This window comes from Caenorhabditis elegans, chromosome X (assembly GCF_000002985.6).
Source record: "Caenorhabditis elegans chromosome X".
NCBI lineage: Eukaryota > Metazoa > Nematoda > Chromadorea > Rhabditida > Rhabditidae > Caenorhabditis > Caenorhabditis elegans.
The window spans coordinates 3,695,944-3,713,994 of NC_003284.9; the positions used below are offsets into that span (position 1 = coordinate 3,695,944).

Below are 18,051 nucleotides of genomic sequence, written 5' to 3' on the forward strand. Positions count from 1 at the left end.
GAAAACGTATGTACCAGTTCAAAAAAAAACGGATGGAGAGAAAACGCCTGATTCAACGATTCACTTTTCATGTGATAATCATCGATCTATTTCCCTTTCCACTATTGTCGCTTTTGTGTTCAAAAAAAAATTCCACGATAAAGTGCTGTTGAATTTATGATTGTCACGAGAATAAACTAACAAATTTCTAATTGAAAACAGGAAAAAAACCAGGCAAGCTTGAAAATCTTATAAAAAATATGCCTGAACATGCAAATAGAAGAAGAAAAGGAAGTTTTCCAGAGCGATTGAAATGAAAGTGAAATCAATAAAAAAGTGGAAATATTCTTGAGGAACAAAAAAAACTGTCTCGATCATGAAACACATCGGCAAACTGGATAGAATGGAAATTAATAAAGGAAAAATTTTCGATGATATAATCTATATTTATTATATATTTGTTATCCATTGGCTTGAAAGAAGAATCTTTGAATTAGTTTCACAAAAAAAGACAAAATAAAAATTCTGATCAGTCAGAATTTGTACAAAAAGTATAGTTTTGAGGATTAGTAGAGCATTCATAAAAGCAAATTCAACATGAATTGTTTAAAAGTGGATTACCGAAATCTGAGACTTTGCTTTTTTAGACCCAAAACTGCCAAATGTTTTTTAAATGTTTTTTGGTTTTGTTTTTTTGAATATGTTTTTGACGAATGAGACGAATTTTTTTTTTGAGAAGTAAATTTCTATTAAAAAACAGTGCTTAATAAAAAGTAAAACCTATTACCTTTTCTAAGGAAAAAAAACCCTAAATTCCAAATATAGCAAGCTATAAACTTCGCAATCAACCATGCACAAACATTCCAAACTAAACCGCAACTGCGAAGCAAACTGTCAAATGGACGCAAATATAAGAGCATACGAAAAAGTGTTGGCCTCAAAGATAGTTCATATAGTTCATTGATCGAAAGTATCTTGCCTCATATCATTCCCATATCATTCCGGAAATGAGACGCGCTGCCGGATCCCACATTCGAAGTAATCGTCAGAAACTTGCTCTCTTGCAAAGAACCACTCTTGAAGATCGAAGAATTGCTCCATCCTTGAAGTAGCCGCTGAGTTCTATAACAAGAAGTACTTTCCAAGAAGCTCGAAAATTTCAGAGCCAATCATGTCAAAAAGATTCTGCGTAAACACGAGCAATCCCAGAAACCTGTCGAGCCGGACCATTCTCCTCGGACGAATTTAGTCGTTGATCGTCCACCCGTGACTCGCCATACACCACGGTAATTGCTTTTTTATGTTTTTTTTCAAACAAAATGATCGTGATATATATTTTTTCAAGTGGTCTAAACGCGATTGCAAGCACGTGTTTTTTGCATAACTTGCGTATTTGAAAATTCACTATGAATGCGGAGAATCGTGAATCTTTAATTTTCTTTTTTGCAAGATGTCATTTTGGATTTTTTTTGCTTTGAGAAGTCGTTTTTATAATGTGTTTTCAGACAATGAAAATTCAGAATAAAAAGTAGTACCGTATTTTCTCTAGTAGTAAATTAGTCATTAATACCTTCAAAATGAGCCGAGTTATACATGTCTTTTCAAAGTAAAGTGAGGTGCAATACTATTAGAGGAAGTATGGTTTACAACACAATATAAGTTTTAACAAGATAATTAAAATTTTGTATCTTTCTACGACAAGTACATTTTTTAAAAATCATTTCTCCTCAATGCACTATTACCAATATAGGGTCTGCCCCCACTCGCTCCCTCTCGCTCTGCGTGTCGCTCTGCGCCTAGCAAATAACCACATACCAACCAGAGTTATTTCGTGCTTCCGTAGCGCAGTAGGCAGCGCGTCAGTCTCATAATCTGAAGGTCGTGAGTTCGAGCCTCACCGGGAGCAATCTTTTTTGTTTTGTTTTTTTTAAATGAATTTTGTTTGTTTTTTTCAATCAGGGTTGGCACAGGTTTGTAAAACTAGACTTATGAACATCATTCCACCATTTTTGTTTTTTATTTTAATTTCTAGTAATTTTTCTAATACTTGTAAATTAGTTTTTCATGCTTCCCGAAGAATAATTCTAATTCTGATTACAAGCGTGGGAGTAACGGGTCCCTGATTGTGAGGAAAATTTTCAACAATGAATGTGCATGAGATTACGAATAATCACGGCAGATTACATTGTCTTTTTGTTTTCTAACAAAGCAAGATGAAAATAACGAAAGGAGCGTTGAAATTCGCGCTAATGAGCATTTTTGCCACCATCTCATTCTTCTCACCTACAAATATCGATATGCGTTGAATTTTCATAATTTTCTTGTCATTTCCGCACAGCTCACCTACACATGCTCACTTATTTAAAAGATTTACGTCAAAATCGTTGAAAGATAGCGTGTAGTGGCGCAGGGGAGAGAATCCGGAAGATATTTGCCATATCTGTGCATGTGTCCTTTGACGAATGTTTTTTCATGATGCGATCATTTCATCGTCAAAAATAGGCATGTTGAGAAGGAAGGAAGGCGGCGAGAATATCTATGATATGTTCAAGTTGAGATATTTCTTCAATCATACTTGACGCTTGCTGGTCACTGGCGAAATTCACCCGCTTTTTCATTTTACTCTAGCTTCATTTTACATTCTTTTAACTGCTGAATCATAAGAGTTTCGGTGACCACTAGTAATCCCTTTCTGTACATTACCCGCTTCGCTTTTTCTTTTTCCTTTTTGTCATTCTGCACTCCGGAGCACAAAATCAAGTACATATCGATTTTTATCATCGTTCCTTGTTGTGTTTTTTTTTCCATGATGTCATTCCACAGTCAAAAAAAAAACGAAAGAAAATTGGAATTTTTCAGTCTAGCGCGGATCGTGAGATCCTAAAGCACCCGAGCACCAACAAGACGAGTGAAAAAAGTCTAAAGTGAAAAAAAAACCATTTTCATTTCGGTGCGCAAAATAGCCCATTTGTCGGCTGTTCTTAACGACCCAATCAACGGCTCACGGGTAAAAGAGAATATTTGGAGACGTGCGGCGCCATAACGGCGTCACCGATCCAGATGATGATTGTGAGCACTCCCAACTTGCCAAAGACATCAATTTGTCTAACTGTGGAAGATTTTACAGAACCGTTACGGTATTGGTTTTGTGAATTAATTGGGTTTCTGTTTCAATACCTCTAGTATTGGTTTTGTTAGTATTTTGGTATTTTTCAGAAGAAAAATGTTCATAAAGGTCCGTCATTTTTTGACTGTAAAATGTTTAAAAAAGTTCAAAAATGAGTAGTTAAAACTGTTTCTTCACTGATGCTATTCCATCTTTGAAATTTCAAAAAAAAAAGTAAAAAATTTGAGAATAAAATTTAAACCTACTAGATTACGAAAAGTCTGCATATCGAGATTACCGCATCCATACTTAAACCAACGCCTTACATTCTTCCAGCCGCCGTTCCCTTCCCAAAGAGGAAAGTCCCAGAAGTGGACTCAAGCCCCATGACACGCTCGGCGCCGATGATCGGCGCCAATCAGCTTGCAGTATTGCCGAGCGCCGGATTGAGGAGCACAGGTACGTCGCAATGGATAATCTCAGATTTTAAGGATATTTATTAAAACAAATCAACGTCAGCGAGGCGTTTTCGATATTCTTAGTATTTGAACTGGTTTTTTTTTGGTTCGAATTTTTTCAATTTTTTGCCTTTTTTTTGGTTTTTGAAATATTTAAGTTTTCAGTTTTTAGAAATAAATTCACTACTGCAGTTTTTTGTTCTTTTTTCAATATTGTAGAACTCGAGAATTGGTCGAATTGCCAAAATCTTGATTTTTGCTGAAAATTCCACAAAAGCATAGGCTGAAATAAGTTACCTTTCTAACTTTGTATGTAGGTTTTTTTAATTCAAAAATTTAATTTAAAAATTCAAATTTTTTGTGTTTTTGTTAAGCCAGAAGCACTGTTACATATTCCTCGTATACAAAAATTACATGCATTAGCTTTTTAGTTTTTCTTTTGTCGGTAACGTAAATTAACAAAATTGTTCAAAATAATGTTATTAGTTGCTCTAAAAAAACAAGAAAACATCATTTCTGATGGGCACAGTGGCTGAAAAAATAATCACCTCTCTAAGAGCTTTTTGGAATTTGATCATAATTCTACTAACATAATTTGTCACTTTTATCTTGCAAAATTGTTTTGAAATAAATAAAAATCTGGTGTTCTTTGAATTTTCAACACGCCAAACTGCATAATTCAATGATCTTTGAAACTCCTCCTAGAAACATCGTTTCCAATAAAATATCTCTCAAAGATGAGTCGACAATTATTACAAGCCGCATAAAAATAGCTTTATAAGATTATTTCTTGCCTTTTCCTTCTTAGTCCTACTCTGAAAATTTTTATTTCTTCAGAAAATACAGCTCCTACGGAATAGAAGCACCTACTCCAATCGGTATACCAAGTGAAGAACAGAAAAGTCCAGAACGGTCTCCTTCAATTACTTATAATACACGACAACCTGTCAGGAGTCTGTCTGCTGGGTGGAAGGAATCGTTCAGGGTATTGTTTTTGTATAGTTCTCAATAACTGTTTTTAATTTTTTTCAAAAGTTTATAGAGAAAGCTCAACATTTTCCGGCGGCCCAGTCCATCTTCATTAAGCTCCCGTTCAACTCAACATTTTCTATCGCCCAGTCCTGAAATGTCCTGCAAAACGAATCAAGAATCTGTGAAGGTAATACAAAATTTTTTATTATGTTTTAAAAAAGCATATAGAAAATTCCAGATGAAAAAGTCCATCTCCTTCAGTGAAACCACTCGCAATGCACTACGTCGATCGTTTCGTCACAAAGTTAGTTGTTTGTTTACTGTTGAACTCTCAGGGCAAAGATCTTGATTATCAAAGGAGGAGTTTCGGTTTTAAGTTTTTTGTAGAAATATGCTTGAAATGGGTCTGAACGCCAAATTTTCTAATAAAATTCTGAAAAAAATTATCTAAAATGTTTTATGGTGATTCAAAAATTCAGGCCAACTTTAGCTAAATTCTTGGGAAAGCATTAAACTTTTTTTAGCAATCGAATATTTTAACTATTAAAAAAGTTTAAAAAAATTAAACACAATTTTATTTTAAAATTTGAGACATTTTGAACGTGGGGTATTGTTCTTGAATGTCTTGTTTAAAATGTTAAAAGATCCGAAATTTGAGACGTTGCTTTTTTAGACCTAAAAATGACCCAAAACTATCGAATTTTGTAATGAGATGTTTTGAAAATTTCTCAAGAAAAAGTTATGATGATTCAAATTATTGGAAAAAGGCTCGTTTTAGCTGAAATTACAAAAATCACAATAAATATCTTTTTGCGACTCTCCCCTTCAGCATGTGAAGTGGACTGGCAGCCGATGTCGAAAAATACCAAAAATGTGTCGAAAAATGTAGAAAAATAAAAAAAAATCGGTGTGTTTTTTACATTGATCTACACGCATGAATAGGGGGAAACATATATTTAAATACATTTTTATATTTTTCAACAACAGATGAATAATCCCATTAGAAACAACATCGCAAAAAAAACTAAGAGAATTTTTGGACATTTTTTCACAGTTACACTCGACCCATTTTCATCACTTTGTGCAAAGTACATACGCGCGGTACTCCAGTGATTATTTTGGTTTGGTCAACTTACTGTTTGAATAACCCAAATCTTCAAAAAAACTTCATCATAGAAACTGTACAATCGGCCAAGAACGCTTCTTCAGCTATTTTTAGCCGTTTGCTCTCCCTATCTATCCTTCTCGCAAAATCTCATATTTGAAACGACAACAGTTTCTTCTATTTGCTAACTTGTATCTACAAATGAATAACTGCGTAGGTGGCAGAAGCATAGGACCTCTGAACCTTTTTTTCCGGTCCCACTTGATCAACTGCCGTTACGGCACTTTTTTCATACGAGTGAGCCACATTGCAGCTGCCTGGTGAGATCGGATGAGTGGTGGTTGGAAAAATAAAGAGACCTACACACCGACCAATTCATTCACATATTTCATATTTCTAGCAAAAGATTCAAATCTTGATGATCCTATTTTTGTATTGCTATCGGTTTGGTGGCGTTTGTTTTACCGCAGGAACAGTTGAGGGCGTGAAAAAGATCAAAAACCAGCAAACACCTCAACGTGAATAGGTCAATCACGGGATGGGTTGCGATCTATTTGAACTCATCAAACCTTCGCAGTAAAGTTTTCGATCGCAATTTTTGTTCCATTTTATTATAGTTTTGAGCGATATATTTATGGTTCATAATGTTGAGCACTACACGAATTTTTTCAAAAATGCTATATTTTCTGACGGTTCAAAATTTCGAAAAAAAAAACAAGTTATCTAAAATCTCTAATTTTCAAAGTGTGTAATTTGCAAAAGCTAATACGTAATGAAGTATGATTCCTAGATAAGTCCCATTATGAAATTAGCTCCGTCAAACTCATTTTGAGTTCTATGCACCTACAGTTTTTTTTTCTGACATATCTTCAATTTAAAAAGTGACTACATACATTTTCACATCGAACGGATATATGTAATTGTGTTTTAATTGTACATAGCTTAGTGAGTAAACAAGCCATTGAGATTTTATATCAAGTGTACGTTTGGTTAGCTTACTGTATATACAGTTTTGTCGAACATAAGTGCCTTTATCAAATGATTGAACTCTAGTAGGGTTTCATATAATGCTTTGTTTTTTTTGGTCTTTTAAGCTACATTTATCTTTGATATTTTTTGAGTAATATTGACCTCACAGCTGTTTTAAGGCATGCCTATGATACCACTATGATCAAATAACAGTGTTAAAAAATTTAAAAAAATACTATGTTTTTTCTAATGAATTTTAGAGAATAGGAACAGTCTTAGTTTTCGAAAATCGTCTTTCAAAAAAAAATTCCTTTCGAATTTCGAAGTCGACTTATATTTCTAATATAAATACTCAACCACAGTATGAATTCAAACATTCGACATTTCTATAGATTTCTCAAAAAGTGAGCAAAAAAATTAATTGTCACTTTGCGCATTACAAACAGTATTTTGCTATTTGAGTCTGAAAATATGCAAGCTTTGTAGTTTTAAACAAACTGTATCGTGGCACAGTTTTAAACTGCAAGAGGCAAACCAAAAAGTCCTCATTATTCTGCAAAAAAAAGACGAAGCATTTTTTTTTATGTCACCGCTGAACAATCTGAAAATTGTCTTGACAATTGCTAGAAAACATCAGACGACAATTCTAGACGAGTCCTCCATTTTTGAAAATTCGTACCCTCCTAATGTTCGTGTGACACGCGAAAACACAATCAAGGCGGGCGCTGCTGCACCAGTGGGGATGTCAGCCGTTTTGTTCTCCTCTTATCCCCACATGTCGGTACTGTGAAGTGGTCTACACAAAACTCAACGGCTCTCAATCTCACAAGTTAGCTGAACTGTTTGTACAAGGGGCACCATTCGAATTTTGGCTGCCGCCGCATTCTCCTCTTGCTAAGCTCACTTTCAAGCGGTAAGAGTTTTCCACGGTTCCCACGTTTGCCATGTAATTTGACGACTTTGTCAGTTCTGTCATTAAAGACATTAAATCTTTAGCCTTAATGGTTTTTTGATTTGCATTTTCAAATGTTGAAGTATTTTTTATTGGAGCTCTGGGCTTTAGATAAAATATAAAAAAATATTATTTCCAATGTTTGTATGTTCTTGTTTCTAGTTCGAGTCATTCCGTTTTCCATCTTTCTATTTTTCCTATTTTTGTCCTTGAACATGGGTACAAGTTCAGTTCTTTGAGCTCTTCAAGTCTTGAGTTATTACATCTCACATATTTTATTATTCTATTGCCTCACACACACACATACACTAGAGCACTTTTCAAAGGAAAAGTAGAAAAAAAAACGTGAGACCAGCCATTGAACCATGTGAGAACTTTCTTCTCTTTTCTCCAACCCATCATCACCGTCCCGTCGCTTCACCTATTTCTTTTCATACAGCTCGGGCTCATTGAATAGCCGTCGAAGTTCTTTCTTACCCGTAGGCACGTTTTTTCTTCTGTTCATGTCAACCGTGATTTGTCGTCGCGGCGGTGTTGAAGCAACGACATACGACGCGGCGCGCGTATTTTTGGCGGCACGGGCTTTATTGCATCATCACGCTTCACTTCATCTGAATACACACTCCAGGAAGAAATTTGGTGCTTTCAGTGTCTTATCTATTCTGACAAGTCGAGAGGATCTGATTTTCGATCTTACTGCTTTGATTCTCTACTGTGGTTGGATTCAGTTGTCGAAGATTACGGAACTTTTTTTCTCTTTTAGTTAAGAAGTCTAACCGATTTTTAAAAATTTAGTTTTGCTTCCATTAATAAGATTTTCAAAAAAAAATTGTTTGCCTTTGTAAATTCTCACGGTCAGTGCTTGAACCTTGAAGTTCTTGAACTTGGTTAGTTGCTCACTAGTTAGCTGTGCGTTAACTTATACACTATAAGCAAAAGCTTCACTGACATGCAGACCGTGGTTTCGGGGCCTGACGCCTGCCTGACACCTGCCGCGCCTGAAATAGCTTTTTCTCGGTAATTTGGCGAAAAATCAAAGGCTTAGGTTTAATAGCGTCACTTTTGAATTTTGCGCCGCACTATACAAAACTTACGGTTACGGCATGAGACCGGCAAGGCAGGCGTGTCAGTGCCTACTAAAAGCAGTGCACATAACGATGCATGTTTTACAGTCTTATAGAGTTCTACCACTTCTGAGATTATAGGTAATTTTTTTGTGAATTGTTGTGCTAAGTTTAAGTCAACCCCAATTTTTCGAATTTACGAAAAAAACCTGTTTTATTCTGGAAAAAAAACTGCAGAAATTGGAGGTACAACAATTCTTGGTATTTTCCCTTAAACTACTCACCTGAGGTAAAAACCCAAATTTCACAATTAGACTAACAAACTTAAACATTTTATACGGTTCCAAATTCAAAAAATATCTAATTAACATAAATTCTACTGTGTCTTGTTCAAAACATTGAACCATGTTAAAAAAAAATTACGACTATAAGAAAACACAAAATTCTGAGCATTTCGTTTTATTACATACATACTTATCCACTCACCAATTTCCATTGTTTCAACTTCTTCTATTATTCATAAAAGAGCTTATGAAAAATTCTGGCAAAACATCGAATACACTCAATTATTTCAAAATTGTTTGCTGCCAGACATTACATCATCAGTTTTTTTTTGATGGACCCTATGACTTCTCCTATATATTCCGTTCACCATGGCGATGATTGACTAAGATTTTATTCAATGGTCCGCCTCATTTCCCTCATTTTCAAAAGTTTTGACGCGCCAGCCGAAAAACGATCACAACAAGTAGTGTGTCGCAATGAAACAATATACCAGTATTCCATTTCAGTCGCCGCCGAGCTTGCCATGTTTCGAATGCGTCTCTCTCTGTGTGTGTGTGTGTGTGTGGTAGTGCTTCCAAAAAACTTTTTCTCATCTTTCATCAGATGCTCCCTCGAGCCCCAACTTCCTTTTTCTCGTGCATTTCCACCTAGACTCGCGCTAGTTTCTGGAACAACTATATATGCTACGTCACACACGTCACGTGAGAAATATGGAGCATATAGGGGGTTGTTTCGACACCCTTTTGTTCTTATCTATCATGTTCTCTTCTTCATCTTCATCCTCTTCTTTGTTGAGTTTTTTTCCTTAAAAATTACGTTTTCTCAGACCTCCATGACTTGTCTATTTATAATAATTTCTTGGAATATTTCGTTAGACTTTTACATTAAAGTGACCAAATTAAACCTCTCGAAAAAGTATTTGTAGTTGGATTTCAACTACGTCATTCCAGTTCCATACACTCGCCAAAATAATAATACGCTCCAATAAATAAAGAGCTCGAAAATATCCATTTTCTCTTCGAACTTTTTTGGCTCTGCTGCTTCTGCAAAAATTATTATAAACATAATAGGTAATAGTGAATATTTTTTTAAAGAAACATGGATTTTGTGTATGAAACCGTTAGCGCTTTATTTATTGAATTAAAAAAAAATTATTTTTGGCGCCAGCATTATCACAAATAAAATACTGAAAATTACTGTAATCAAACATTTTTATAAAATTTGAAAAGCTCTGACGCTATTCCACATTTAAAAAAATACGTTGGAACTTATGAGAATATGAATTAAAATTACCTGTTCCACACACCACTTTGTAAAAATAACTTGAGTGCAATGTTGTTTTGTCGTGTAAAATACATACCTCCTATATTTTCGAAACGATCGGAAATTTTGCTTCTACCATACTTTAGCAAAGTTATGTTCATGCAAAATATATGCAATTTGCAATACGCGTACATTTTAATCGAAATATATATTTTTATTCAAAAGTTTTCAAACTTTCCCAGACAAAAACACAAAGGTTAACATGTTGAAAAGTTTGATGCACTCGGTTTGATTGTTGATAGTGATATGTGTTTGTGTTAGTGTCAATGTCAAAGCGTGGAGTTGGGAGGAGCCGGCCCGGGTCGGTGAAACGCCGATTTCCCCTGCCTCCCGCTACTTGGTTTCTCTCTCTCTCACCCTACTACATCTCACGGGCTCCCGTCCCGTTGTCCCCCATTCCTATTCTTCTTCTTCTCTCCCGGCGCCTTCTCCCACTCTGTTATTTTGGCTGTTTTCTGTTTTTCGTCACACCGGCCGCCTGATCACTTTTCCGGCTAAATGGAGACTCTCGGACGTGTTTGGAACCGTTTGTCCATTCGACGGCCGACGTTGGCCACACCTGAACCCGTCGAGGAGGAAGATGATATGACTCCAGAAAAGACCAAGGAAGTGTTTCAAATGTTCAAAGGAGCACCGACGCGAAGAAAAAGCGAAAATGCACACAGTCATAGAGTTGTGCTCAATCAGCTTCAAAACCATCCTCCTAGAAATGCAACTCAGAGCCCTCAACGGCAGCCGAGAACTTCTGAAAGTTCGATGGATTTCCCCCGATCCGCTCTGCGACGGAATTCGACAGACACTCATGTGTTTGCCAATCGAACTCATAATCATCGAGACATTGTAAGGCTTTGTGCATGATTAGTGTGTGCTAGATCAGGTTGAACAAGTTCAAAGTTTCTGTAAATGCTTTGAGATTTTCCAAGAAAAATGTCTGAAAAATGTGCATCCGGTCAGCGTGCTTTTCTCTCTTTGTCGCGCCAAGAAGTTCCGTTCCTTTTTCTTATAATCCGTGTTTTTTCCTCAGAATTATTCCTTCACCATTTGTAAGTAGTGATACCGAGTGCACAATCATTGAAACAAAGTTCTATTTTTAGCATAGTCATTCACAATTCACAATTCTTCGGTCCGTCATAAATCTTTCTAAAAAAATCGGAAGAAAAAGTGAAAAAGAGCCAGCGGCTCGCGTCGCCGCAACAAAACTCTCCATATGCAGGCGCCAGAAATATTTCTATTACTTGGAACGTTGTGGCAAGTCTCTAGTGGCCCATTTCGACCAGTCCCCCGCCAACCCCCTGATGCCAACAACTCTTAGGTTCATTTCCATGTTGGCGCTTCGGGCTTATTCATGAGACAAAAAGGGAAAGGAGAAGAATATTCTTATTCTTCTTACAAACTTTTTTTGCTCCCCTTTCTTTTCTCGCCTTTTTCTTTTGAATAGACTGACTGAAAACATAATTGAGTGATGTCACCGTTAACTTGTTCCCTATTATTTTTGAGAAGTTTTCAATAAATCACTATCAAGATATATCTTTTTGTTGAAAGCCAAAATTATGGTGAAATAATCAAATATCATAGGATGACTTTAAACAAAAAATTGAAAAACTGGCTCTGCTCCATCTATAAAAAATTTAGTTCATCTTCAAATAACCTCAATCGGTTTTTGTTGTCATTTTCCACTTTACTGCTCAATCCAACCTCTTGTTGTCAAGTGTTTTTAGCAAGTATGTTAAGTTTAAAACTGATAGTGTCATATGATTTGGTTGGCATCTTCTAGAAAACTTAAAGCTCGTGTGTGTGTGTGTGTGTGTAAAATAGAAAAAAAAAACAAACGAAGATTTGGGTTTTGCCCTGTTAGAAAAAAAACATTAACGGTGGAGTAGGGCCAATGGGGAAATGATTTCTGACCATATATCAGAAAAAACTGTTCAAAAATTTTAGAGTTTTTTTTTTTAATTTTGAGTCAAAAATGGTGAAAGCTGAGTTTGCGCCAGTTTTCGAGACATTCGAAGCACTATGGCATGTTTAAACCCCTACAATTATAGAAGAATATTTTAAACACAATTGACTTAAAATCTAGAATTTTTGTTTAATTTTGAAGGAACAAAGTCCATAAGTACTGAAGTAATTATACCAACACAACATTTTCCTCTCTGACCTATGCTGTAGAGCAAATTCCAGAGATTCAAGATATTGAATGTCTTCGTTTTCCGATAACGGACCGTGAGAAACACGCACGGCAATACAAGGAAATAAAAACAACGTGGGTATATGCTATACGAGGAACTGGTCGAATAGTTTAAGCAATTCGTAATAAATTGGTTTTTCCTCTTGAAAGTTTATATTTGAAATTTGTCGAGTAATGGCTACTATGTGAGCATACACGTGCATCCGGCTCTTTCAATCTGCTGGGAAAAAATTTTGAAACCAATTTTCTTTTATTAGCTTCAAACAATGTATAATTTCATTGTTTGTGTTCTTCAAAAATAACTATAATGTTTAATTCTTTATAAGTTGACTTTTTGTAATATAGGTTTTCAAAAATATTTGTAGTTTCTTAATTCAAAAGTCCAATTTACATTCTCATAGGCAAAGAGTTAACTCTAACTGGGGATGTCAGTTTCGCATTTTATGAGTTTTCACAGCAAGCAATATGTCACCAGTTGACAAGCCTAAACTAGAACATTTTTCGAGACGTTTCAAACACACGCACACATTTCGAACTTTTCGACGCTCAAACTTTAACTGACTAATTTATTTTGAAGTTTTGAAATTCCTCCCACTTGTTCTAATTCAATCTTTTGGAAAGCCCCTAGAGACCTCTGGAAACCGCTCGATTTACATCATCCATAAACGTCGGCGACTCACTCAGACTTAGTCAAAACACGGGTCGTTGTCGTCGGCCGTGGCGCACGGAAGGGGTGCTTGGGCCACGCGGGTCACTCAAATAGAAAGAGAGAGGAGGAATCCAAAATACTTGTGAAGATTGCGCACCAGACTCTAATTCTGAGCGGAGTTTTGTGTCCCGGGCTCCATTCTAAATTGCTTTTCCCCGCTTTCTACGTGCCCTCCTGTAGTTGTCGTTTCGCGTGACTGGACCAATGATAAAAATTTTCAGAATGTGCCAGCGTGTTCCAGTGAAGAGGATCGCGTAAGTACTGCCAGAAGAAACAGTCTTTTTGTCAAACGAGGCTCGGTCACAATGGAGCCCATCAAGAAAGTGGATCTTGAAGAAGTCTACACAGTTAACAAGCAGGTAGGAACATTTGTTTTCAATTGTCGATCTTTTGAACTTGAACAATGTGATTTTTTTCCAGTTGGGAACCGGTCGTTTTGGTTTTATCAAACTCGCAGAGCACAAACAATCAAAGCAAAGGATTGCTATTAAGTTTTTCCCACGACCTCAAACAAAACAGGTATTTGTACTTTTTTCTGACTGAGAGAAGAGTTTCAATATTTCAAATTTCAGGCCGATTTTGTCCGTGAATACAATTACTCATTTTTCCTATCGCCACATCAAAATATCATTGACACATATGAAGGGATGTTCCAGTCGTCAGACGACACTGCATACTTCTTCGTACAAGAATTCTGCCCGCGAGCATCATTAAGAGAAGCTGTCGAAGCTACAAACCAAGCAGGTCGGGTTGACATTTAAATAGAAACACAAATAACAAGTTAGACGCTAACACATGTGTGACAGTGGATCAATGAAACGTTTTAAACTCTCACGGCGCCCATGAGAAGCTCCCGGCGGGGGATCTTTCTAAGATTTATGGGAATTCTAGCCTGGTATTACACATCAAACTTCTCAAAGACTCAATGTGATTTCAAGTTGACCTTATGCCTGGGAAGAGAGATTTATTGAAAAAATGTGTTGATTTGATCCTCTAGAGTAAGCTTTTTTTCACATTACAAGCAAATCTCTGACACAAACGGGATGGGGAAAACAACAAAAAATGTTAAGAGGACCCTTCAATTACAAGACCAAAGATCTTCTGTCTGAGTTTGGGCTCCATGTTTGAGAGCATGAAAATGATCAAAAATCTGATTGTTTTTGAGTCAACACACTCGATGACTTCTTCTTTTTAATGTTGGCAGGGTGTTTCCTGATTTTATAGTTAAATTGATAAATTCTTAAGGGCGCTTGCGGGAAAATTGTCAAAAACATTTTATGTGTGTGGTAAAACAACCAAATATCATATAAAAACTTTTCCCAGAATTTTTGAAACTGTTTTTTTTGTTTCAAAAAGTGATAATTACTTAGTTTTTGCCACTTTTTTGTGGAAGTCGAAAATAAAAAAAAAAGTTTACTTAAATTTTATGGTCTCCTCATGTTTTGAAAATTAATATTCAAACACTGTAGGGATTATGTTTTACCGAAATAGCTATAGTTTTCCCAAAAAGTGGGCGAAAATTCAGTAATTACTATTTTTCACTGTCAATAAAAACATTTCGAACTCTTTTTGGAAAGTTTTACCCAAATAGTTGTCATTTTAGCACCATTTTCAATAACTTATTTTCCAGGAATCGGAGAGGCGAACACGAAAAAAGTATTCGCAGCAGTACTATCAGCTATAGAATTTATGCATGATGAGAACCTTGTACATCGGAATCTTAAAGCAGAAAATATCCTGATCTTTGATGCAAATGATTACTCAAAGGTTTGTATTTTTTAGTTTTCTACAACAAAATTGGAGCATAACATTTTCAGGTAAAAGTCACCGATTTTGGATTGACGCGAAAAGTGGACACCACTGTAAAATATTTGGAATACGTCAACAATTACCACGCCGCCGAACTCTGCGACACTGTTGTGAACGAAAAGCTCGTGGTAAACAAGAGCACGGATATTTGGGCACTTGGTAAGTCAATTCATCCCTCCTAATTTTGTTTGCAACGCTTTTAGAAACGTGCCAGTTGACATCATTTTTGACAAGTAGTAGGCGGCTCGGCCACTTAAGAGATCCGATATTTTTCCTTGTTCACTTTGTTCTGTTTCCGTGCAGGGTGCAGGGTACAGGATCAAAAGATTTATTGACTTTTTACAACAAACTTGGTACCTTGGTACAATCGGTGTTGGACTGTAACTGGAACAATTGTTTCAAGTGCTCATTGAGTTTACACAGGAAGCGAAAATATTTGAAAGTAGAGGACGGCACTGTGAAAATGATTAAAATATATTCCTACGATGATAAAACTTTTCGCAAAATTTTGGAAATTTTTCATTTCGAGTTCAAAAAAGTTCAAAAAAGTGATGAAGGAGACTCGAAATAAAAACATTTCAAAAATTTTGAATGTTTTCAGGAAAGGTTTTTAATCATTTCCCCACTGGTCCTACTTCACCATCATTATATTTTTTGGATCAAATCAAAGTTCATTGTATTTTGAGAAATTTGCTCCTTTATAGTTCAAGTTAACGAGGTTCATTGAATCTGATCACATGTTTTTCTCTGTTAAACCTATTTTCAACAACCACCCCAACAACCAACATGTGGTAAAAGACAAGGGTCTCGGAAAATTTGAGAAGTTTGGGAATGAATCAGTGAACGAGAATTAGACCTTTTTCCCCATCCTATGTTTTTCTTCAAAACAATTTCAAAGCGTGAAGGCAATGTGTTCCTCTCAATGACCTGTGCAGGACCAATCAGACGGGGGCCGCTTTTTCTATTTTTATAAAAGCCATTGACGTCATTGCGTCATGGCTCCAGCCGCTGCGACACACGTTTGCAATATTGATGGCCGTACGTTAAATAGTTACAGCTGCAACTAATAATAGATGCTGATGCTGAGGGGACTCCCGTCGCTGGAGATTAGAGACCCGTAAATTTGAAGAGAATCGACGGAAAATTAGATATTACAACGGTCATTGAGTGTGCAGACAATTGAAACACAAAAAAAAAACATCTGACGATTTTTTGTTTCAGGTATCATTTTCTTCTACTGCATGAAAGGGAAATTCCCATGGCAGAAAGCATCAATAATGTGCAAACCATACTGGGAATGGGAACAATGGCTGAAGCGAAAGAATCCAGCTTTGCCAAAGAAGTTTAACCCGTTCTCTGAAAAAGCTTTAAAACTGTTCAAAAAGTAAGAGTTCATGAATACAAAAACATATCTTGCACTTAAAAAAAACTTAAAATTTCAGATCATTAACTCCTCGATTCAAAGACAGGTGGACAGCAAAAGATATGAGAAAGTGCTTGGCAAAAGAAAAACTCTTAAAATCAGTTAAGGTAGCAGTCCCATACTATTGATTGTTCGTCGTGTTGTCGTCATCCATATTCATTTTATATCGCACAAAACTTGAAAGCCACCCATTATTATCCTACTTCACCAATATTTTATTAAAACGTTAAATCATCACATACTTTCCCTTCCCATCACCATTTCGTTTAGTATTTTGCACATAAGACCCGTTGTATGAAATTGTATCAAATTGATCTCTAACGCCACACCGAACACAAGAAGTACACACGAACTACTGAATTTTGTTAGAAGGTAATGGTTGAATGCTACACGTTTCCAAAAAAGGCTAACAGAGTGCAAGTGTGATTTAGAATTTGTGACCTACAATTTGTTTGATTCTAACTGTTTGGTTTGGTTTTCTAATGCTACTATTATCGACTAAATTTAAATTATCTAATTGCAGAGGCCTGAAGAAGACTACTATGTAATGATAGACACTGCCTCAAAGTCCCGCCAAACCGCAACTTCAAGTTCAGGCGAGCCTCAGGACCCTAGTGCTCCGGCAGCGGAGCAGAGGAAACAGAAGTCGACTCTTCAACAATGGATCAGCACGACCTTAACGGCAATGGCAGAAATCAGTGAACAAGTGGTGTCCGCCAGAGACGATTAACATTTCAACCTCCCCCTTTTGCATTTCGTTTTTGTTTTTTTTTCGAACTTCTTGTCATTTCAAATTTTACAAGTAACCCGTGTCTTCAGTGACACCTAGCTTATATTGTACGAGTGTGACAATATATAGAACACAACACATTTCCGGTCCTTTGAATAACACTTTTTCTCCAGTTCTCTTATTTCATCCACTTCCTCATACCTTTTTATTTGTATACAGTATGGCTGAAAGCTTGGCAACAAAAAAAGTAACCGAAATTATGTTCAATTTTTTAATCAAATGTTTCTCACTTTTTCAATAAAAAACTTAAAACCCCGCATATCTGATGGTATAAATTGTGAAGAAAACGTATTTCTTTAAAACAATGAATGAAAATTTTATAACTGACCAATTGTACCAGCTTTTTGTACCTGGTGCTTGAATACAACAACTTAGCAGTGTGCAAAAAGTATATGGATATGGGACTTCCTGAGATTTTCGATAATTTCACCGAAAACCCTCATTTTTTTAAAAGCAAGTTTAATTATTATTTTCAGGTCTGGGTTTGATTCCGCCTAATTTTTTTCAAATATGAAATTTTTTTCAGTTTGATAATTTTGAAATTGTTTGTTTTATAATGTAAAAACAGTCATTTTTAACAATAAATATCATTGATTTCTTTTCCGAAAAAAATCAGTTTGAAAATTGTTTGACTTAACACCTTTGCCAGGAACTTGGGGTTTGCGAATTAATTTGATGGAAATCAAAAAAAGTATGCCGAGAGAGTCGGCAATTTACGCATATAATTTTTTTTTGATCGAAGTGAGATATTCAAACATTTTGAAAATTTGTTTAATATGGTGCGCTGAATAAAATAGGATTATAAAAAATAGATAAATTTCCCCTGTAGCTCAAAAATACCCCATGTAGCTTCAAAATTACCAATGTAGCTACATAGTTTCCCATGTAGCTCCAAAAGATCCCATGCAGATCCACAGTTTCC

The 18,051-nt window shown here is 35.9% G+C and overlaps 1 protein-coding gene and 5 non-coding genes across 11 annotated transcripts; 4 read left to right on the forward strand and 2 right to left on the reverse strand.

The window, feature by feature from the left end:
• Positions 1–959: 959 nt before the first annotated feature.
• On the forward strand, positions 960–17,452 carry C01C4.3 (the record flags this gene model as incomplete). 6 transcript variants are annotated; one of them, NM_001374999.2, is made up of 14 exons in its annotated part: positions 960–1,087; positions 1,143–1,265; positions 3,422–3,544; positions 4,381–4,528; positions 4,586–4,702; positions 4,754–4,819; positions 13,329–13,466; positions 13,528–13,626; positions 13,680–13,851; positions 14,738–14,874; positions 14,925–15,075; positions 16,138–16,300; positions 16,359–16,446; positions 16,863–17,069. In NM_001374999.2, the coding sequence occupies 14 exons, from the start codon at positions 987–989 to the stop codon at positions 17,067–17,069; spliced, it is 1,833 nt and encodes a 610-aa protein (NP_001362081.1). The 6 variants fall into 6 exon arrangements, with proteins under 6 accessions (NP_001362081.1, NP_001367387.1, NP_001368770.1 ...); NM_001380937.1 differs by lacking the exons at positions 960–1,087; positions 1,143–1,265 and adding an exon at positions 2,843–3,116 and having other exon boundaries at positions 16,863–17,414; NM_001380935.1 differs by lacking the exons at positions 960–1,087; positions 1,143–1,265 and adding an exon at positions 3,040–3,116.
• On the reverse strand, positions 1,812–1,909 carry C01C4.5. The gene has a single exon (NR_070722.1). It is a non-coding gene; the product is annotated as an Unclassified non-coding RNA C01C4.5 (non-coding RNA).
• On the forward strand, positions 1,813–1,885 carry C02F12.t1. Its single transcript has one exon. It is a non-coding gene; the product is annotated as a tRNA-Met (tRNA).
• On the forward strand, positions 5,825–5,876 carry C01C4.7. The gene has a single exon (NR_070723.1). It is a non-coding gene; the product is annotated as an Unclassified non-coding RNA C01C4.7 (non-coding RNA).
• Positions 7,366–7,453, reverse strand: C01C4.6. Its single transcript, NR_070725.1, has one exon. It is a non-coding gene; the product is annotated as an Unclassified non-coding RNA C01C4.6 (non-coding RNA).
• Positions 7,366–7,453, forward strand: C01C4.4. Its single transcript, NR_070724.1, has one exon. It is a non-coding gene; the product is annotated as an Unclassified non-coding RNA C01C4.4 (non-coding RNA).
• Positions 17,453–18,051: the final 599 nt, after the last annotated feature.